Below are 17,686 nucleotides of genomic sequence, written 5' to 3'. Positions count from 1 at the left end.
CACAAAAGTACGTTTTAGCTGATTACATACATCCTCTTCTGCTAAGGATATTTTAGTGTGGTGYTTAATGTGATTTGCCTTCATGGGTTCATGCTCCAGGGTGCCAGGGTGTCTTGCATTTTACTTTTTTCCCCCCTCCTAATGTGCATCATGCTGAGGATTATCTTGGCATTAGATGTTGTGTCTTTATCACAACATAGCACTTAGGAATGGTTTGGGTGCCACGGTGGTTGATATTTCAGACACAAAGTTATAGCAGCAGCTGTCTGCATTTTGTTTGCTGGAAGCTGCTGTGGCTTTAACCTTTAACAGATATGCTTTGAGGTCCACCTCATTTCATATTGTTTCCAGGATTTTCAACTTTGATTTGCACATGAGTGTTAGGAAGTTTGGTGTTTTACACTAAATCTTCTCAAGAAAAATAAAGTAGCTTGATACATCCTTGGATTGTATCTCACTGCTGATAGCTCTGTTTTTACCCCCTTTTTTGTTTGGTTTGAAGAATCTTGCTGTTGAGAAATCTGAACATTTTCTTGTATCAATCCCTTTATAGAAAGTCGTATTGGGGAGCACTGCATGAGTGTTAAATGTTTAACTTTGCATKGTGGGGARGRAGCATGGTTTACAATACAGATCCARCTGTGGCTAAAGTAATTCCCTTCACTGAKGGTGTGCTGAACTTCCCTGTGGGATTTTCCATGTGTTTATTGGGACACAGCARTGCTGAAGGACTTCATGCTTGGCTGTGCTTGAGGCTGTGCTGTGCTGGTTCACACAGTCATGCAGTGTGGCTGCACGGTGGAGCAGATCCTTATCAAAGTTACTGTGGCTGAATCCTGACCCTTCCTGGTTGGAAAGCAGCTGCTGTGTGATGCTGAGCCCCTGGGGCAGGCAGTGAGCACTCAGCATATCCACTGCAGTAGTGCTGTGTCACCAGAAAAGAGTTTAACACGGTGTACATGACGTGACCATGATATTTAGCAATTGCTTTAGTTTTTCTCTGAGTGTGTTCCTCCTTGGAGGTTTTTCTCAGCTCTTTCTACCCCATAAATTCCTCTCTGTGAGCTCTCACTACCCCTTTTACACCATGTTTTATGCTTTTTGCTGGTGTGTTGTTGCCTTTTGAGCAAGTGGAGGAAGAACAGGGGTTGCTTGGTGTGTGCTGTGCTGACAGTCTGCCTGGGAACAGAAATAGTCATTAGCAAAATTATTGCTGCTGTTTATAGCAAACCTGGAACACTTGGTAGATGTTTCAGGTCTGATGCCTTTTTTTTGTAAAAGGCGGGATTTGGCTTGGGATTTTTGGTTTGGAGTTTTTTCAGGTAGGAGGGAGTGTTTATGTAAGAATTTTTAACAGCTGCCCTTGGTTGCATTGGAAAACCTGCAGTGGCTTTCCATCTTAAATATTCTGAATATTAACGATCTTACAGATGTCAGAAATACCAATGGATTGTAAATATTCCTTTTACTCAAAATACTGATCAGTTGTTTCCATTAAATAAATKGCAAAACTGGAACAAACTAAAAGAGAGAATGAAACACTGCTGTTTTCTGTGTGCACTTCTGGTGGCATGGGCACATCATGGCAACACTGGTTTTGAAATGAGGAAAATGAAGAGGWGATAAGGAAGATCAGAGTATTAATTATAAATACCTATGTGCAGTTATTSTATGAATGAATAAAAAATGAAAAGTTACCTTTTTTAAATTCTGGAAAGTCAGTCTTCCTGATAAGTAAWRGCTTTTAGCATGACAGGTTTTTTAGGTTTTCATATGATAACTGAAAATTTTCAAGATGAAATTTGTAATCTTCAGGAATTTGAAAAGTGGTGGAACTTTTCAGGGAGCTGAAAAATCTATTTGCATTTAAAAATACCCTTGAATTTTCATCATGCATATTTGGCTGTTACTTAATGTTTAATTCTGCAGCATGAGAAGGACTCTGAGACTAAATCATTTGCGTGCTTAAAATAAAGCAAATGCTTAAGTGCTTTGCTTTTTCATATTCAGTTTTGGTTTCGAGTATACAGTATAAAGAACTTAAATGGCATCACATCAAAAAGACATCTGTGTATTTTGAAAAATTACTTGGAGGGTGTGCTTGTAGTGAATAGAGAAGAATATCTTGAAATCATGGAGTGATGTAGAAGCTTGAAGATGAAAGTTTTCATGTTCTTGGTTAAGAAGGCTATTCAAGATGTGAGCMTCATTTATGTGACAGACTTAAATGGAATATTTGTTTGGAAATTGTTTWGGATTTGGTGCCCATTGTGGTGGAAGAGCAGCAAAGAGAACAAGAACTGGTATTTCATCATTTGTATAGAGCTGTTATAGCTTCATAGTCTTGGGGGAAAAAAATACATGTCATTTAGGAAAAAAGTATTTTAAAAGTGTGGTGATTTTAAAGGGTCACAGCAAAAGGTGTACTGATATTGCCATGGGGGCTCAGGGTGGTTACCTCCCTGAAATAGCATGCACTTGATTTGTTTTAATAAACAAACAGATAAATAAATCAATACATTTTCCACTTCTCCCAGAAGTGAATGTAGACCAGAGAAACTGCCATCACATTCCTTTGAAATCGATCATGAAGATGCGGATAAGGATGAAGTATGTATTCTGGTTTTGGTGTGGGTTGTTTTTTTTTACCCTGAGGAAGTTATTTATTACTTTGATATCAATTACAGAATTATAATGGAAGATCATTATCTCCTATAAAATATTTCATATTTTAAATAGCTCTGAAATTTGTGGAACAGCTTTGTCTCATGTCATCCTTTGTATGGGAGGGCGATTAATAATTTCTTATTTTAAAGGAATGAAAGGGTGGTTGTTTTTTATCAAGCAGATATTCACACATTACAATTTTCTTTTGTCTTGGAATTCAGAAAACAAGTCTATGCAATATTAATCATGTCTTCCATATAGGATACAACATCCCACTCATCTTCAAAAGGTGGTGGAGGTGGAGGAGGAGGAGGATTAGCAGCAGGAGTTTACAAGTCTGGATGGCTTTATAAAGGGAATTTCAACAGCACTGTAAACAATAGCATTACTGTTCGGGTAAGGAAACAACATTATTCTTTCTTTATTCATTTGGATTTATACTCCCAACAGAAGTGCACTTTTTGCCATGGTCATTTAGCTGTTTATATCTCAGGTTTGATTATATTGCTTTAAATGATAATAAAATAATATTTCTGCTGTCTGTGAAATAGTGTGATTGAAGTGCAGTCAGAAATTGCCTGTTATTTAAGTCCTGTGAATAAAGTATCAGTGAAATAATTTGCAGTACAATGATTTTCATGCTTCTTCTTTCCCACCACTTCAGTCATTCAAAAAGCGCTACTTCCAGCTGACACAGTTGTCGGATAACTCGTATATTATGAACTTTTATAAAGATGAAAAAATATCAAAAGAGCCAAAGGGATGTATTTTTTTGGATTCTTGCACAGGAGTCGTACAGGTAAGTTCCAGTTTATTTCATTATAGAGTTTTGGTTGTTGGATGCATTTGAAAAGGCAACTGGAAGAACACAGTCATTAATAGAATAATCAGTTTCAGGAAATGAAAGCTGCCTTCTAAACCTACAGTGTTCCTCCAAATTGTCCCACACTGGTTGAATGGTGGGTTCTCCTCTCACCTGCCCCCAGATACAAGGTCCTGGGATTGTTCTTTGACATTCAGTATGGGATTCACAAATCTGAGCTGTCCTCGCTAGCAAGAAGTTGGAGTCTTAGCCCAGGGGTGAATGCCATCAGCTGTCAAAGTCTGTGCTGGACTTGGAATCATGGGGCTGAAAAATCAAACCTGGCTTAAACAGGGAGGTCAGAGAATGTGGAGAAAGAGTTGGGTAAAACTGAATTTTTAGTGAAAAAATGTGATGTGAAMGTGGTGATTTAATGAGTTTTAATACCCTATAAATTATTTAAGTTTCTGTTAATGACTTTAGGCTCCTATTTGATAGAGGTTGAATATCTAATTTGTAGAAAGCATCCCAGAGAAATTGTTTCGAGATAAACATTAAATGTTTCCAAAACAATGCTGTTATTTTGGAAGAATGACCCTGCAGGCATTAGACTTAGCCTGATGTTTCATTTATAGCTCATTCATAGTTCCTTTTTTTGAATCTCRTACTATTTCCTTCTGGAAGAAATTTTTGAACTTGAAATTAAGTGTCGAAGATTAGAAGTCAAGGTCCATTTACCATATGGAAGGAGTTTTATAGAGGAGCAAACTGAGAAATGGTACCTTGTTTTTTTTCCTGTTAACTGATCAGGAAGAAAATAATTGGCCCTAGATTTGAAACAAAGACTTTGCTGTAGATCTCATCTGCTTGCCAGAAGTCTGAAGTGCAGATGGAAATGTGGATATTGAAGTTTTCCTGCCCTGCCTAATGTTCCTAAGATTCAGCATGCAAGATGTATTGCTGTATTAGATAATGTCTGATRGCCTTTCAGTGCCTGATTTAAGCATCTTGGCCATGTCTGTAAGGGGAAGTACATCATATAGACAATAAATGCATTCATTTTGTGTTTCARTACCTGATTTAAAGATCTTGGCCATGTCTATATGGGCAAGTACATAATACAGAAAATAAATGCATTAATTTTAAATGCTTTTTTGGTCCTTTCTGAAGTTCAGACATAGCATTTTTCTTTATGGATTGTGCATAAACTGGTATACGTAATCCGCTTTACAAATAATCTATCTTTAAAAGTTTTGAATGGCCACTTCCTGAGATACTTTGTATAATTCTGTTCAACCTCTAGCCCTTGACTGAGCCCTTATATGATGTTATATAAAAGTACCAGGTTTCAGTGAAGTTTTAATCCTTGTTTTACATTAGTTTGAGTGTATGATTGGAAGATTACAATGATTTCAGGATTGGGCAAAAATACTGACCACCCAAGAACCAATTGCTACAAAACCCAACCCTATTCTTACCTTGTGTTCAATGAACTAAAATTGATAACCCTGAAAGAATATTCACCTCCATAAAGTACTTGAGAGGAAAATTAGTTCCTATCAAGAGAATTTCCAGTAGCAGAACTAAAAAATAGCACACATGCACACATAYACACACACACAATCCCAAGTCAGTTTGAAAAGCCAAGATTTGTCTAACCCCRTTGACCCAAGTAGCTCCAGAAGAAGTAGTTCAGTCTTAACTGATTCCTGATCTGGGTCATGACATGTAATATAAGAACTGGAGCAAGTGATTAGCAACAGATTGGGTAGGAATCTTCTAAATCATCTCTGCTGCTGGAAAAAAAATGTTCATGGAACTTGCTTCTCAGTGTCCTGGGTTCTCATCCTCCTCTGCTAATCAGTAACACATTTTGCCTCTGTTCCTCTTAAATAAAAGTATCGCTATCATCTCACCATCTGTCTTAGGAACTTCTAAATAACTTGTTCATATAGGACTGTGCAGAAAAATAGTTATAATATGCAGAACTACAAGACACCACTGTCATGTCATTTGAGACTATTGAGTAAGAAAAAATGGAGTGAAATGGCCAGTTATGTCTGTTTATTTTATGTCTGTTATTAACTCCAAGGTTAAATCTGTCAACAAAGTGATGGCAATCTTCTGGAATATTGAAACCAAAATAGAGGCACTGTTGTCCATTGTCAGTGCTTTTGAAAGTTTGTAGAAGCCATAGGGAGTGAGATGCATTACTGTTCTTTCAGATGAAAGCAAGAAGGAGAGAAAATTGATGCAACTTCTTCCTTAAGRCTAAGAATTTGGTAAATTTGAGAAATAAAGCACACTATGTTAGATCCCATCACTTTGTTTAATTATATTGAGCTGTTTCAGTAACTGAGTACCTGTTAATTCTTATGGCAGAAATTGATAGACTCATCATCTGCTGCCGGTAAAATCTGGTGATACAGAACAGATTTCAGAATTCAATCTATTCCCGGCATCATGAGCATTTGTTCTGATTTTGTGCTTGAAAAAGATGGCATTGCAATGATTGACCAGCACTATARCTCACCTTTGCCTTTGGTGAAAAATGGCTGAAATCCCCTAAGTTGTTTTTAAAATCCTTCTAAAAAAAGTAGTGGAAAGCACCCATTGTAATAGTTGCTGTGCAGGAATTTGTCCTGTTGCAATCTTCTGGAAAGTCCTGGTCCCACTATCCCTCAAATATTTCTGAGACTTAGCAGTACTTTGGTTTATCTTTTKGCATGTCTGGTGTGCTGGAATAGTGTAAGAGACTTTAGAGCTGTTCTCTCCAGCCCACTCCAACTTCTGTACCAATGCTGCACTTTGTGACCAGAGACCTTTTTTTGTTCCACATGGGAKGTGTTCCCTTCTGGAATATTGTCCATCTTAGGTTCCTGTGGCTAAGTATAGGACGTGTTTGGCCACAGAAGCACTTAAATGCACAAATTGACATAAATCTGTGTTAATATTGAACTACTTGGATTTTCTTTAMATYSRMKSAARYTTSMKYSRATKTAATTTTTAAGGAGTGGATGTATACAAGTCCRTCTTATGGATGCCTTTTTCAGTACCTTTTTGTATTTGTTCTAGTGTTTATTTTTATATTCCTTTTGTTCCAACAGAATAACAGGCTTAGGAAACATGCCTTTGAGTTGAAAATGAATGACCTCACATACTTTGTGCTGGCAGCTGAAAATGAGCAGGATATGGATGACTGGATTTTCACTCTCAACAAAATCCTGCAAATAAATCCAGAGGGGACWGTTCAGGAGAGGAAGAGTGCAGATCTCACTGATCTGAGACTTGGTAAGAGTGAAAAATCTCTTGTATTGTTGGGGTTTTATTTTCAACAAGTGAAAAAAGTGGAACCTTCATATCGGTATTTAATCATTTTAACTGCCTGAGTCTGTAATGGATTCTGTACCTATTGATTTCTGAAGAAGCAGCACCAGTCTTGGCAATCCCTGAACAATGTCAGCTAACTCCTCTCAGATCACTTTCAAAGGCTGGAGGGGAGGTAAAGCTGTTCCCACAAAGTCAGCAGGAGCAACGTGGCTCCACTTTGCAGATGCAGCTCTTTTTCAAATTTAGTCCTCTCTGTCAATGATCTTGCTGATWCTTTGTGTTTTACTGTCCTGGAACTCTGAAGGTTTAAAAGAGTTTTGTGCTGGAGAGTGGTTAGATCAGTTCTTTTTCCASCATTTTGTTTTCTTTAAAAATCTGGAGCTGATAATTTAAAAAAAAAGAAACCCCAGCTGTGGTGTATGGCTCGTTCTCTGAAAGCTTATTGACTTTTACTTCTTGCTTTTTGCTTTCACTGTGGAAGRAGGAATTGGATGCTCTGTTACACTGCAGTCTTCGTGTGGCACTAACTCATTCCCCCACATAATAAATCCACATTCAGTTTGGATGAACTCCAGCTGAAATTCTAAGGCTGAAAACACTCAAAACCTTAATACAGATGTAAAATGTGTGTGCTCTGAGCTGAGTCAAAGCTTTGAATCCACATGCACATGAATCCTATGGATGTTCAGAGCTAATTGAACTCTTTAGCCTGGTGTTTATAATAAGTTCTAATTTTGGAAGGACAGGATACTCTTCATCTAGCCAAAGATGTTTTTGTAGCTTGGACACACAAGAGACTTGCACTTGAGAACCAGAGAAGTACTTTTGAAAATCCCACCCATAAGGGATATTAATGAAACAGGAAGAAATATATGCATAAAAGGTCAAAAACACAGGCTAACAGAAAACAGAAGTCTCTGATGGTAAAAAAAGCTGATAACAAGCAACAGGAATGTGCTATGGAGTTAACTTGTGAAAAGACATGAGGCTTTATTGGCAAGGAGGGGCTTAAATGACTCCTTTCACGTGGGGCTGAGTTACCTCGTGCAAACAGCACTCCCTGGTGAGCTGAGTGAAGCACAGGGCTGGTGCACAGTGCTGCTCTCTGGATCCACTGATTTGCAGCTCAGGGAGTCCAGACTGCATCCCTCCCTCTCCCAAAGAGCAGGTAAGGTCCTGCCTGCCTCACTGAACACCTCCTTTGCTGGGAATCCTGAATCTTTAGGCTGACAAACCCTTGGTGTTACATCAGAATGGACTGAAATTAAAAATGTCTTTGTCATGAATGAATGTGTTGGATGTTTCACTGAACTATCAGGCCTGTTGTTTGGATCTACAGTTCCAATATAACTTTTTATATTTAATTTTATATTTATATTTTTATATTGGGTTTAAATATAGACTAAGTTACAGTGAGCAGCACTGCAGTGGGAGATGAGGTTGGGGAGGACAGAGGTTTACCTGAGCATCGCTTCTCTTTGAGAGACTGATGAAACTGAAGGGAATAAAAAGAAATAACTTGGGAGTAGGGGGGTTTATCTGGTAATGTCAAGAATAATAAAGTAATTTTGTGTATTTTTTTCTTCAAGACCCTGCAGAAGTTTTGGTGAATTATGATTGCTCTCAAGATGAGGCAGATTCGTCAGAGAACATGCTGCACCCAGAYTTTGCAAAAGTAATGGTTGTTATGTTTTTCTTTACAAGTTTAGTGGAAAGAACTTCCTAGGTGAAAAATGCCAGCCAATAGGTGATCATTAACATTATGAAAGGTTGAAAAATATAGCACAGTCCATTGCAATTGTTGAAAACACAACAAATTACAGGAATAATCTTTCTGAACAASTAATCCTTTTGTTTAAGTGAGAAAATCTCCACCAGATGTAAGGAAAGTAGATGTTCCACAGAGTATTGTGATTTAGACCTGTGAAGTAAGGGTCTGTTATCTGTGAAATATTTGCTCATCTTAACTGCATTTCAAAAGAGTTTGGCCCTTGGAGAGCCAAGATTTCCTGTGTGAGTGGCAAGGAGAGGAGCTCCAAACTGCTCGTTGCCTTCTGTAAGTTCATTGAAAGATGCWTGTGCTATCAGGGGAGGCATTTTGTCCTCTGGAGCTCATAAACTGCTTCATGTGGATGAGATAATTGTAGATGGTGCTAAGAAGCTTTTTAATGAAAAGCTAGATTGGAAATGCTTCACTGCTTTCTCTGAAACAAATGTACAATCTGTTTGTAGCCTTCTGCCAGTGAGCTGCTGCAGATACTGCCTGCCTGCACAGCCAAATGCTCTTTGAGAATGTTACTCGCACAGATTTGAACTGAAAGCTGTCTGTGCAATTGAGGACAGAATTTTACTSTAGGTCATATTCATATATGTGAAGTGTTTGCCTAGAATGTAAAAGAGAATAAAAAAAATCATATCGTCAAACAAAATGAAAACAAAACAACCAACCATATAAAATGGAGTTTATGTATTAAGGGCAGCAGAGTGTCTGTTAATAGTTCAGAGGTTAAAAAATAAAATAAGAGGAAGTTAGGGAAGATCAAAGTGCAAAGAAAGATTGAAGGAATTGAGCACATTTAGACTGAGAAAAAAATTGAGAACTGTCCCAAGGGATCCTTGAGGGGAAGGGAATGTGTAGGGCTTAATTTGCATATTGAATAAATGAGCTTGAATAGCGAGGAAAAAAGTTCTCAGTTAGACGTAAGGATACATTTTTAGAAGGCAGGCTAGGAAAGTCCCAGGAGGCTTCAGGAGGATGAGCAGGTTTTGTCAGAGAGCTTGCAGGAAATGGGGTGTCTGATCCTACCCTGTGGCCGAGGGTGGGTGGGAGAGGACTCCCAGCCTTGCCTTGGGGTGACACTGCAGTCTGTGTGTGTGTGCCCAGGACATCTGCTGCTCCCCTTTCTGCCCTCCCCTGCCACAGGGGTCTTTCTGTGGCACTGGTTTGTTGGGGGTTTATTTCCCTCAGCTTAGGAATCTCTAAACTGGATTTAATGCAGTGATCTGACATCTTACTCAATGGATAGGATACATGGACGTAACAAAAACTTGAATTACTTAATTGATCTATTTTGGGATTCTTTAGAGGTGTGTCATGGCCTGAAAATGCCTGCTCCACAAGCAAAGAGTGCTTGGGGTGCTTTGGATAACTGCTGCAGAAGTGGGAAATGTTGTTATGAGTGAAACATTGATCTTTCATTTAGAAGTCTAACAAATCTATGGATTTCTGTTCTTGTGCAGAAAACTAATTTATTATCTGTCACCACAGTACATCACAGAAACAGAAGAAACAGTGAAAGCTTCTCGAAAYACAGAGCGGCTAAACCTTTTCTCTTTGGATCCTGATATAGCAGTAAGCGATTTTAATTTTTTTTTTTGTCAAATTCTTGAAAGTTTTTGAATACAGGGTGCACAAAATAACTGGGTTAGCTGAGTCAGCAGAGTGGGCTGCACTTCTGTAAGCAATTTGGTATAGCCCAGGCTTCAGCTGTGAAGGAGGGGAGGTRTCTGTAATCCACAGAGATTTCTGTGCTGGCATTGCAGAGTGGCTCAGGGTGGCAGTGACCTCTGGAGGTCATCCACTACAGTGGAGCTGAGCTCTGAATTAGCTTAAAACAAGTGTTAAAGCAAAGTTTATCATTTAATGTCAGGACTCAAAGAATGTTATTTCTTCCACTGAATGTGATTTAAATAGAAATTTTATTTTACTTAAAAAGAAGGCTTAAGTAACAGTGGGATCAGTGTATGTTTAAACTTGAGTCTGCTGTCAATCAACTGTAAGGCCTTTATTAAAAGTATTAAGTGAATTGAAATAGTGATGTGGTAAGTGAYTGGAAAAGAGGGAAATGCCTGGAATCTCATTCTAAAATGTGGTGTTAATAATCTGAAAATGTGAGGGTTTTTAATCTATAGGAGGAGACTAAAAGCTGAAGTTTCAAAACCAGTAAGTAAATGAGAAAAAAGTCTGTTCTGAAAATATAGAAAGTCTAATTTGAATCCCTAATTCTGCCTCTGACATGATATACGTCCTCAGGCAATCTTTCTGGTTTGCTTCCCAATCTGTAAATTAGGAATAGTACTCAGTTACTGTAGTAATATGAAGATACCAACAGTGAATACCAACAGTGACTTTTTGAGGCTTTCAGGTGCTTCAGGGATTGGAAAGACCTTTAAAAAGCTTACTTAGTTTTGGAATATGATGCTTTTTGCTGTGTATAACAAATTGCCCAACTTATTTCAGGCATTGAATCCTCAGAAAAAGGAGTTTCCAGGGACAAACTCAGTGATAAAGCCATTTGAAGAAAAGCCTGCAAAGAGGATCCTGATAACCTGCAAATCCCTCAGTTTGAATCTCCAGGCCTGTGTTACTGAGAATGAAAATGATCCTTTAACCAATGTAAGCCTTTCTTATTTCCCTATGATTTTTCTCTTTTTGTTTCCTTTTTTTTTCTTCTTTTTCTATCTTTCTGTGCAGGTGTTACTTTGGAAAGAGAAGTGAAAGGAAAGCTGTATCACACATTCATACTGCATTCACTTCTTCTCCCCTGACCATCCCTTTGGACTGAATACTGAAACTGATTCACTTTGCAGTAGATATTTTGAACCTGATTTAGATTGCAGACTTTCAGCTGCTGTTCAGTAGAGAATTAAAAATGTTTAAATCCTTGAGGATTCTCAACAACTGCTATAAGAAGAAGAAATTTAAACCCCTGAGACTTATGTAGGGAGGCAATTGAATATCAATTGCTGGTGAATTGGGGGTTTTTTTTCTGTTTTTCGGAGAGAGACCAGGAACCAGGCAGATAAAGTTACAGGAGAGAAGGCAAAATAGAAAGGACAGGATGTTTCATCTAGTGGAAAAATCCAGCTAAAACCAGGACAAAACAGAAAATTTTGCTTATTCTTACTGTAAGAGAAAAAGGGCAAAATGAGATGCAGATGTCAGTCTATAGCTTCTGGTTAGTTCTCTGAAGCAGGGAAGTTATGAGACATCAGTGTCCCAACAACTCCACTTCCATATATTACATATGAGGCATTGATTTTGTTTGTTGATTTGTTTGTTTTTCATTTGAAGATGACCTCTACAGTGAGTGCAAATTCAGCCTGATGTAATCAATATCTTTTTTTGGCAGACTGGAATAACTGTTTAAATAAAGTCACGATAACTGCACCAAGGGCATGCAATATTCACTGCAGAGGCTGAAAAAGCACAGAACATGTACCTGCTGTGCACTGCTCTTTATCTCCACAGTTTCAGGTTCTGATTTCTGGACAGCTCAGGTGGTGTTWCTCTGAGGCTGATTTATTCCATCAGAACTATGGGTGCTCTCTGGAGGTTACTTTGAGTCACAGGACTGAATTCCCTGGTACCATGCCATGTGATAAGTGGGCACTGTCAGAGTGGTTTGAATGCTCTTGCTTTCCCAGCAAAATGGAACATGTGTTTCCCACAGAATAATACACCCACGCTTTTGTGTTTGTACCAGTAAACATTTTGCATCTACTTACATTTGTCATCTTTGTGTTGCATTTCTGCCGATCCCTGGAAAGCCCACACTCACTCTTCCCTCTTTTATAGTGGCTCTGAATCTACATTTTGAAAATCCTGCAGTGTATTTTCTGGGGCTCTATTCATTTACCCTAGTAATTAGTTATCTATTTGGTTTTGATTCWGTGAGTTTCTAAGCTGTCAATTCCTCTTCTGGCAYCCTGTCAACAAACTATCTTTAAAAMCCCCTAAAATCTAAGTTGGAAACTAATCTGGAGTGTGTGCAAGCRTGTGTTTTTAATGCATCTCATAATCTTTTTATAATATTTGTTKACTTTTTTTTCTAATTGCAAAAACTCTTAAAAAAGAGCTGTTACCCCCATTGTCTCAGTTACTGCTATATTCTATTTCTGGTATTTTCTCCAGGTAGAGCCTTTCTTTGTGAGTGTAGCACTGTATGATGTCAGAGATGGCAGGAAGATCTCTGCTGATTTTCATGTGGATTTGAACCACACTCTTGTCAGACGGATGATTTCCAGTTCCTCGTGTCCATTTGAAAATGGTGGAGTTGAAAATATTGACTCAAATGTCATGGAAGAACCACGGGTCAAAGGGTTCCCAGAAGAGTGGCTGAAATACCCCAAACAGGTATTCCACATGTGACTTGCATGGCTTGGTGACTCGTGTGACTTATTTTAGCTCAGTAGTGCTCTTTTTCCATTGGAGAGTTTATGTGGCTCTACTGGAAAGTTTATGTATACTACCAGTGATTCTTGTTTTCAATAAAATTCTCTTTTTGTGTGTCAGTTATGCACAACCACTTGCTGTCTGAGCCCCCTGCACACACCATTTACAATTTAACTGTGATRAAAGTTAGTGTTTCTTGTTTAGAGAAACCACCTGTATTTTCTGTGTTCTTTGGGTCCATTTGCTGACCTCTCCCAACCAGCCAAACAAAATCTCATCTCAAAGCAGCMCCTAAATGCTGCAATAATCTCAAAGTGCTTCCACATTGTTGCTGTTGTTGTAAGCTGTGTGCTGAAGCAGAATGTGTTGCCTTTTCTGCTCATTTCTCTCCCTGAGGAATGACTGATTCAGGCCAGTTTTTAGGTGCTACCCAGGAAGGAGCAGTTAGGTTGGGCCATGCCACGTGCTCACGCTGCTTTTTGGCTCCAGTCAGTCTCTTTGCAAGGTGCTGCATGTGCACAAGCTGACTTCAGCACTAGCACAAAGATTTTCTTTTCCATCTGGCTGTGTTAAATAAGTAGAGATAATAATCCTTAATAATCCTTTGTGGATTTGGTTTGTTGCTGTTTCCATCAACACGGAGCCACTGGCAGTATTTCCTTTCTCCAGTGTAGCTGTACACTTTTGAACTTTCTCTCTTTTATCCACAGGCTCTTTTCTCCATAAGTAATCCTCACTCTGAGATTGTACTAGTGGCAAAAATAGAAAAGGTGCTTACAGGAAACATTGCCAGCGGTGCCGAACCTTACATTAAGAATCCTGATTCTTTTAAGGTAATGTAACAGGAGCATCAGCTCCTTCTCTGTGAGCTCCAGCCTGTTGGAAGCTGAAGGCAYTGCTAATCGTGCTGACAAATCTCAGCAGTGTGGGGTTGCTGAGCAGGACAAGCTCCCAGGAGCCCCACAAAGCAAATGTACCAAGTTCCACTGGCTCAATCAATCAATGCATGAAGCACCATTTTGTTTGCAAAAATCCCTTTTTGGTGCATTCCTGTGCTAGTTATGCCTCAGTACAAGGATATTATCTTTCAGCAATCTTTTAGAAATTATGAACTCCTGAACTTTGTACATGAGTAAAGTCAGGGCTGGCCTCTGTCTGTCTCTGTGAGCAGGCACTGCACTTCTTTGGGTAATTACAGGAAACTGGAATAACAGCTTTAATGCTGTTATTCTCACTAAAGATGCTGAGTTCTCACTAAAGAAGTGGTGATAGGCTTTAATTTCTCAACAGCATCATATTTGTCTTGTGATGTCTCTGCTGGCCACCCTGGAACCTTTTGTTATGGACACTGTCAGGCCAAATTATTTTAGGAGCACTATAGCCTCTTCAACAGAGAAGTACTTGTATGTACTGTGTAGCAGTTCAGGTCTTRAAATTATATTGATGAAATAATTTACATTTCCTTTTTTGCAGTGTGCACAGAAAGTGTTAAAATCCAATAAACAGTTCTGCAGCAAGCTGGGGAAATACCGTATGCCATTTGCTTGGTCAGTGAGGTATGTATTCATTCTTTTCATGATTTTATAAGCACCTTATAGCTTATAATCTTGGACTTCTATCCTTTTATTCTTTTCCACTTTTTCTGCCTGAGGCTAAGCAAAGCTTTCTCTCTGGTCCAGGACCCTAAAATATCCTGCAGTTTTTTTGTTTCACTGCCCTATTTTTCTCACAGCTAAATGTCAGTTACGTGCTCATTAAATGGTACTGTGGTGGAATCTTTTCTTCAGGTATGCAGTGAAGTTGCCAGGGAATAGCAAAGGTAGCTGACAGAATATCAATTTATTGTGAGCTCCACCGTTTATTGAGCATTACAAATTACCAAAGAGATTTCAAAGTCACAGTTCTCTCAAGAATTTCCTGCAAAGATAATTGTGATATTAAATAAAGTTGCGGTGGCCACCTAGAAAGTAGGTGCAAGTGTGAAGTTCTGTTCTTGTTTTGATGCTTGTCAAGTTTTAAGAAAAATCTAACCAAGGACTTGAAGTGCTTTGGGGGATTGTGGGTCAGGTGCTCTTGCATTTTTCATGGTTAGTAGGTGATGGAGAACTTTTATTTTCTCATTTGGCAGGTCAGTTGGATTTTTTTGCAGGTCAGTGCTGTGGCAGTAATGGATTTTTGTTCTTTCTCTCTCTCCTGTATAATTTCTTGCTGGTCACACCTCAAGATTGAGGCACCCCTGTGGCCTTTTGATCCCCTTTTACCAAATATGCCTTTTTTTTCCATTTGTTCTCCCTTTAGTTTTCAATGTCAGTTCTTTCTCTGTCCTCTCCTTTTTTTCTTTCTCAGTCTTGTGTAATTTCTTCAGCTTACTGGGATGAGAGAGCTCCCTGATGGAGACCCTCCYGTGTATCTCCCTTCTTTCTGCCATGTGTAGAGCGGGGAATAGAATTTATATTCTCTATAAAAAGGAAAACTGTCAATTGCCAAATGACAATATTCCACTTTCTGTGTGGCTTCTGTTCTCACAGTAGCAGGCCAGGTGAAGAGCTGCCTGAAGCTGTAGGGAGAAGAAAAGAGCAAGTGCTGGGTGAAAAAGTCACATTGTGGCCTTGCCTATGGCTATGAGAGAGAGCTCTGTGCCCACAAGGGCATCATTTCCCAAGATATGTGCAGGGGAAAGCTGTTGATTTTAGAATATGGGGCTTAGGTGGCAAACAAGAAAACATGCAGAGAGGTATGGCCGTTTGAAGGGTTCATTTGTTTTTTATTTGCCTACTTTTTTTATCAATATCCAGTAAGAAGAGAAGAGATAAGTGAGTGCTCCAGGGAAAGGCAGATAATGTGTTCTGATCTGTCATTGCAAGCTCAAGGATACTCATAAATATTGCTATTTCTGTGTAGCCAAAGGACCATTCATCAAAGCCATATTGATGGGTTGATAGAGACACTTTTCCCATGTAACARACTGCAATGGCAGGAGGTGCAGGCTTGGCACAGACTGACCTGGAGCTTCCTGTCCTGCCTGCCTGTGCACTGTGCAATCCCATCAGTGATGTGCTCTGCAACTCAGCCCTGGCTGTAGCTATCTTTAGGTGGTGTGATGATTTTAACTGGCTCAGGGTCTGGCCCGGCACTTGTGTGTAAAAAGAAGACTAGAACATTCTTCCACAGCTTCAGCAAATCCYGCCACAAATAAAATACAGAAAKATTTTCTTTTAATTTGGAAAGAAGTGTGTTTTCCTTCCATAGGATTCTCCAAGCATCAYTCCCTGGTTGCCTTGTGGTGAGAGGGAGTGGGCAGGAGCAGGATTTGGGCTGTGCCCCACTCTTGTGGCTCTCAGTTGCTGGGCTGTGTGTGCCCGAGCTGCCCTGCCCTGCATTAGGAGTGTGTGCCTCAGCCCAGAGCTGCGGGTCTGTGCTTGCTCTGCCTGAGGAAAATCTCAACAGACATGAGTGAAGTTGAGCTGCTATCCCTCTGGGGCAGAGAGCACCCCAAAAGGCTAGGGTGCATTGAGAAAATTCCAATTCCACTCTCATTTACATCTGCTTATGTATTAACATTGCTCAGGACTGACTTTGGTAAAAGCAAAGTGTAAAACCTATTCCTGTTTTCACAACTTGAAAATGGAAGTTTCCGCATGAGGCTATTGCACTACAGGGGGGAAAGGATGGTTTGGCTATGATAAATAACAAAACCCTGGGTTGGGACATGTGTTTTCCAGTTAGTTCATTCTGGCATTAACCACACTCCTGTTTTTGTRTGGAAATTTTCCCTCCTTAAAGCAGTTACAGATGGCCTCAGTGCGATTTTTACGTATGCATTCGGCAAGCCAAACGCTTGACAGTTGAGTATTGCACATGTGACTGAAACTCTTAATTAGCTCCTGTGGCACCAGTTTGTTAGCATTGCTCAGAAGCATGACTCAGGCTTCTTCCCTGCTTTCCTGCTGGGAAATCTGGTGTCTGTGTGCTCTCGCAGGTATAATTACGGTATGTGTTAGAATTACAGYGTGTCAGAGTCTCATATTGCTGCCAGAACTGCCAAAGTTTGCAAATATCTGCCTCAGCTACATCTTGTAGATGTGGGGGGAAACTTCATTCACAGAGATTAGTTTTTACACTCTTAYTCCTTCAAGCCTCCTCCACCCTCATAAACATCATGTTTTAGAGCCTAATATTTGAATCCTTCAGCAGCTTCTGCAGCTGCTGCTTTGGTTCAGGCTGAGGTAGCTGAAGACAGTGAGGCTGYRCTGATTTCCAGTAGCTGCAGATCTTCCACTGAAAGTTTAACCCTGGAGGTGAGCAATTTTCCCACAACTCATAAACCACTACTTCAATAGTACCCTTTTCAAAATTATATGATGAACAATGTATAGGTTTTCTGTGCTCTAAAAACTTCTAGGATTGTGGGCAATCAGCTAGTGGACAATGTTGGAAGAGCAGAATCATACAAACCCTCAATACTGAGGTGGTATTTCAGTTTCTTTTGTGGAATCTATTAACTTGTTTTCCCCTAAATTACCACCTTTAGAAWCTCTACAATATTTTAGGTCTGTGAAATTTTCATATTCAAATATCTCAGTAAATAAGTATCCAGCACTAAGGCRTTGTTAATATATGAGACAAATATTGGACTCCAGGACTGGAGAAGTTTTCTAAGCATTTCCTTGTTTAGATGTGACAGTTTTCATTCTCAAATGCCTTTGGTGTTT

General features: G+C 39.3%; 1 protein-coding gene across 3 annotated transcripts in view; it reads left to right on the top strand.

Moving 5' to 3' along the window:
* Nucleotides 1-17,686, top strand: part of DOCK10 (dedicator of cytokinesis 10) — a 115,856-nt gene that overhangs the window by 46,389 nt on the left and 51,781 nt on the right. For 2 of the 3 annotated variants that reach the window (XM_057366876.1, XM_057366875.1), the window contains exons 1-3: nucleotides 12,745-12,935; nucleotides 13,685-13,807; nucleotides 14,448-14,530. In XM_057366876.1, the coding sequence (XP_057222859.1) occupies nucleotides 12,816-12,935; nucleotides 13,685-13,807; nucleotides 14,448-14,530 (326 nt within the window). In that variant the 5' untranslated portion in view covers nucleotides 12,745-12,815. Of the gene's footprint in view, nucleotides 1-2,537; nucleotides 2,611-2,928; nucleotides 3,064-3,331; nucleotides 3,467-6,576; nucleotides 6,761-8,388; nucleotides 8,475-10,067; nucleotides 10,152-11,039; nucleotides 11,196-12,713; nucleotides 12,936-13,684; nucleotides 13,808-14,447; nucleotides 14,531-17,686 lie in introns of those variants that run through there. The other variant, XM_057366877.1, reaches the window with a different exon arrangement.

Source organism: Malurus melanocephalus, unplaced genomic scaffold, assembly GCF_030028575.1.
Source record: "Malurus melanocephalus ecotype Western Australia unplaced genomic scaffold, MMel_1.1 scaffold_73, whole genome shotgun sequence".
NCBI classification, from domain to species: Eukaryota; Metazoa; Chordata; class Aves; order Passeriformes; family Maluridae; genus Malurus; species Malurus melanocephalus.
Note: the sequence above shows the minus strand (reverse complement) of the source record. Positions and strands in the feature narration are given on the sequence as shown.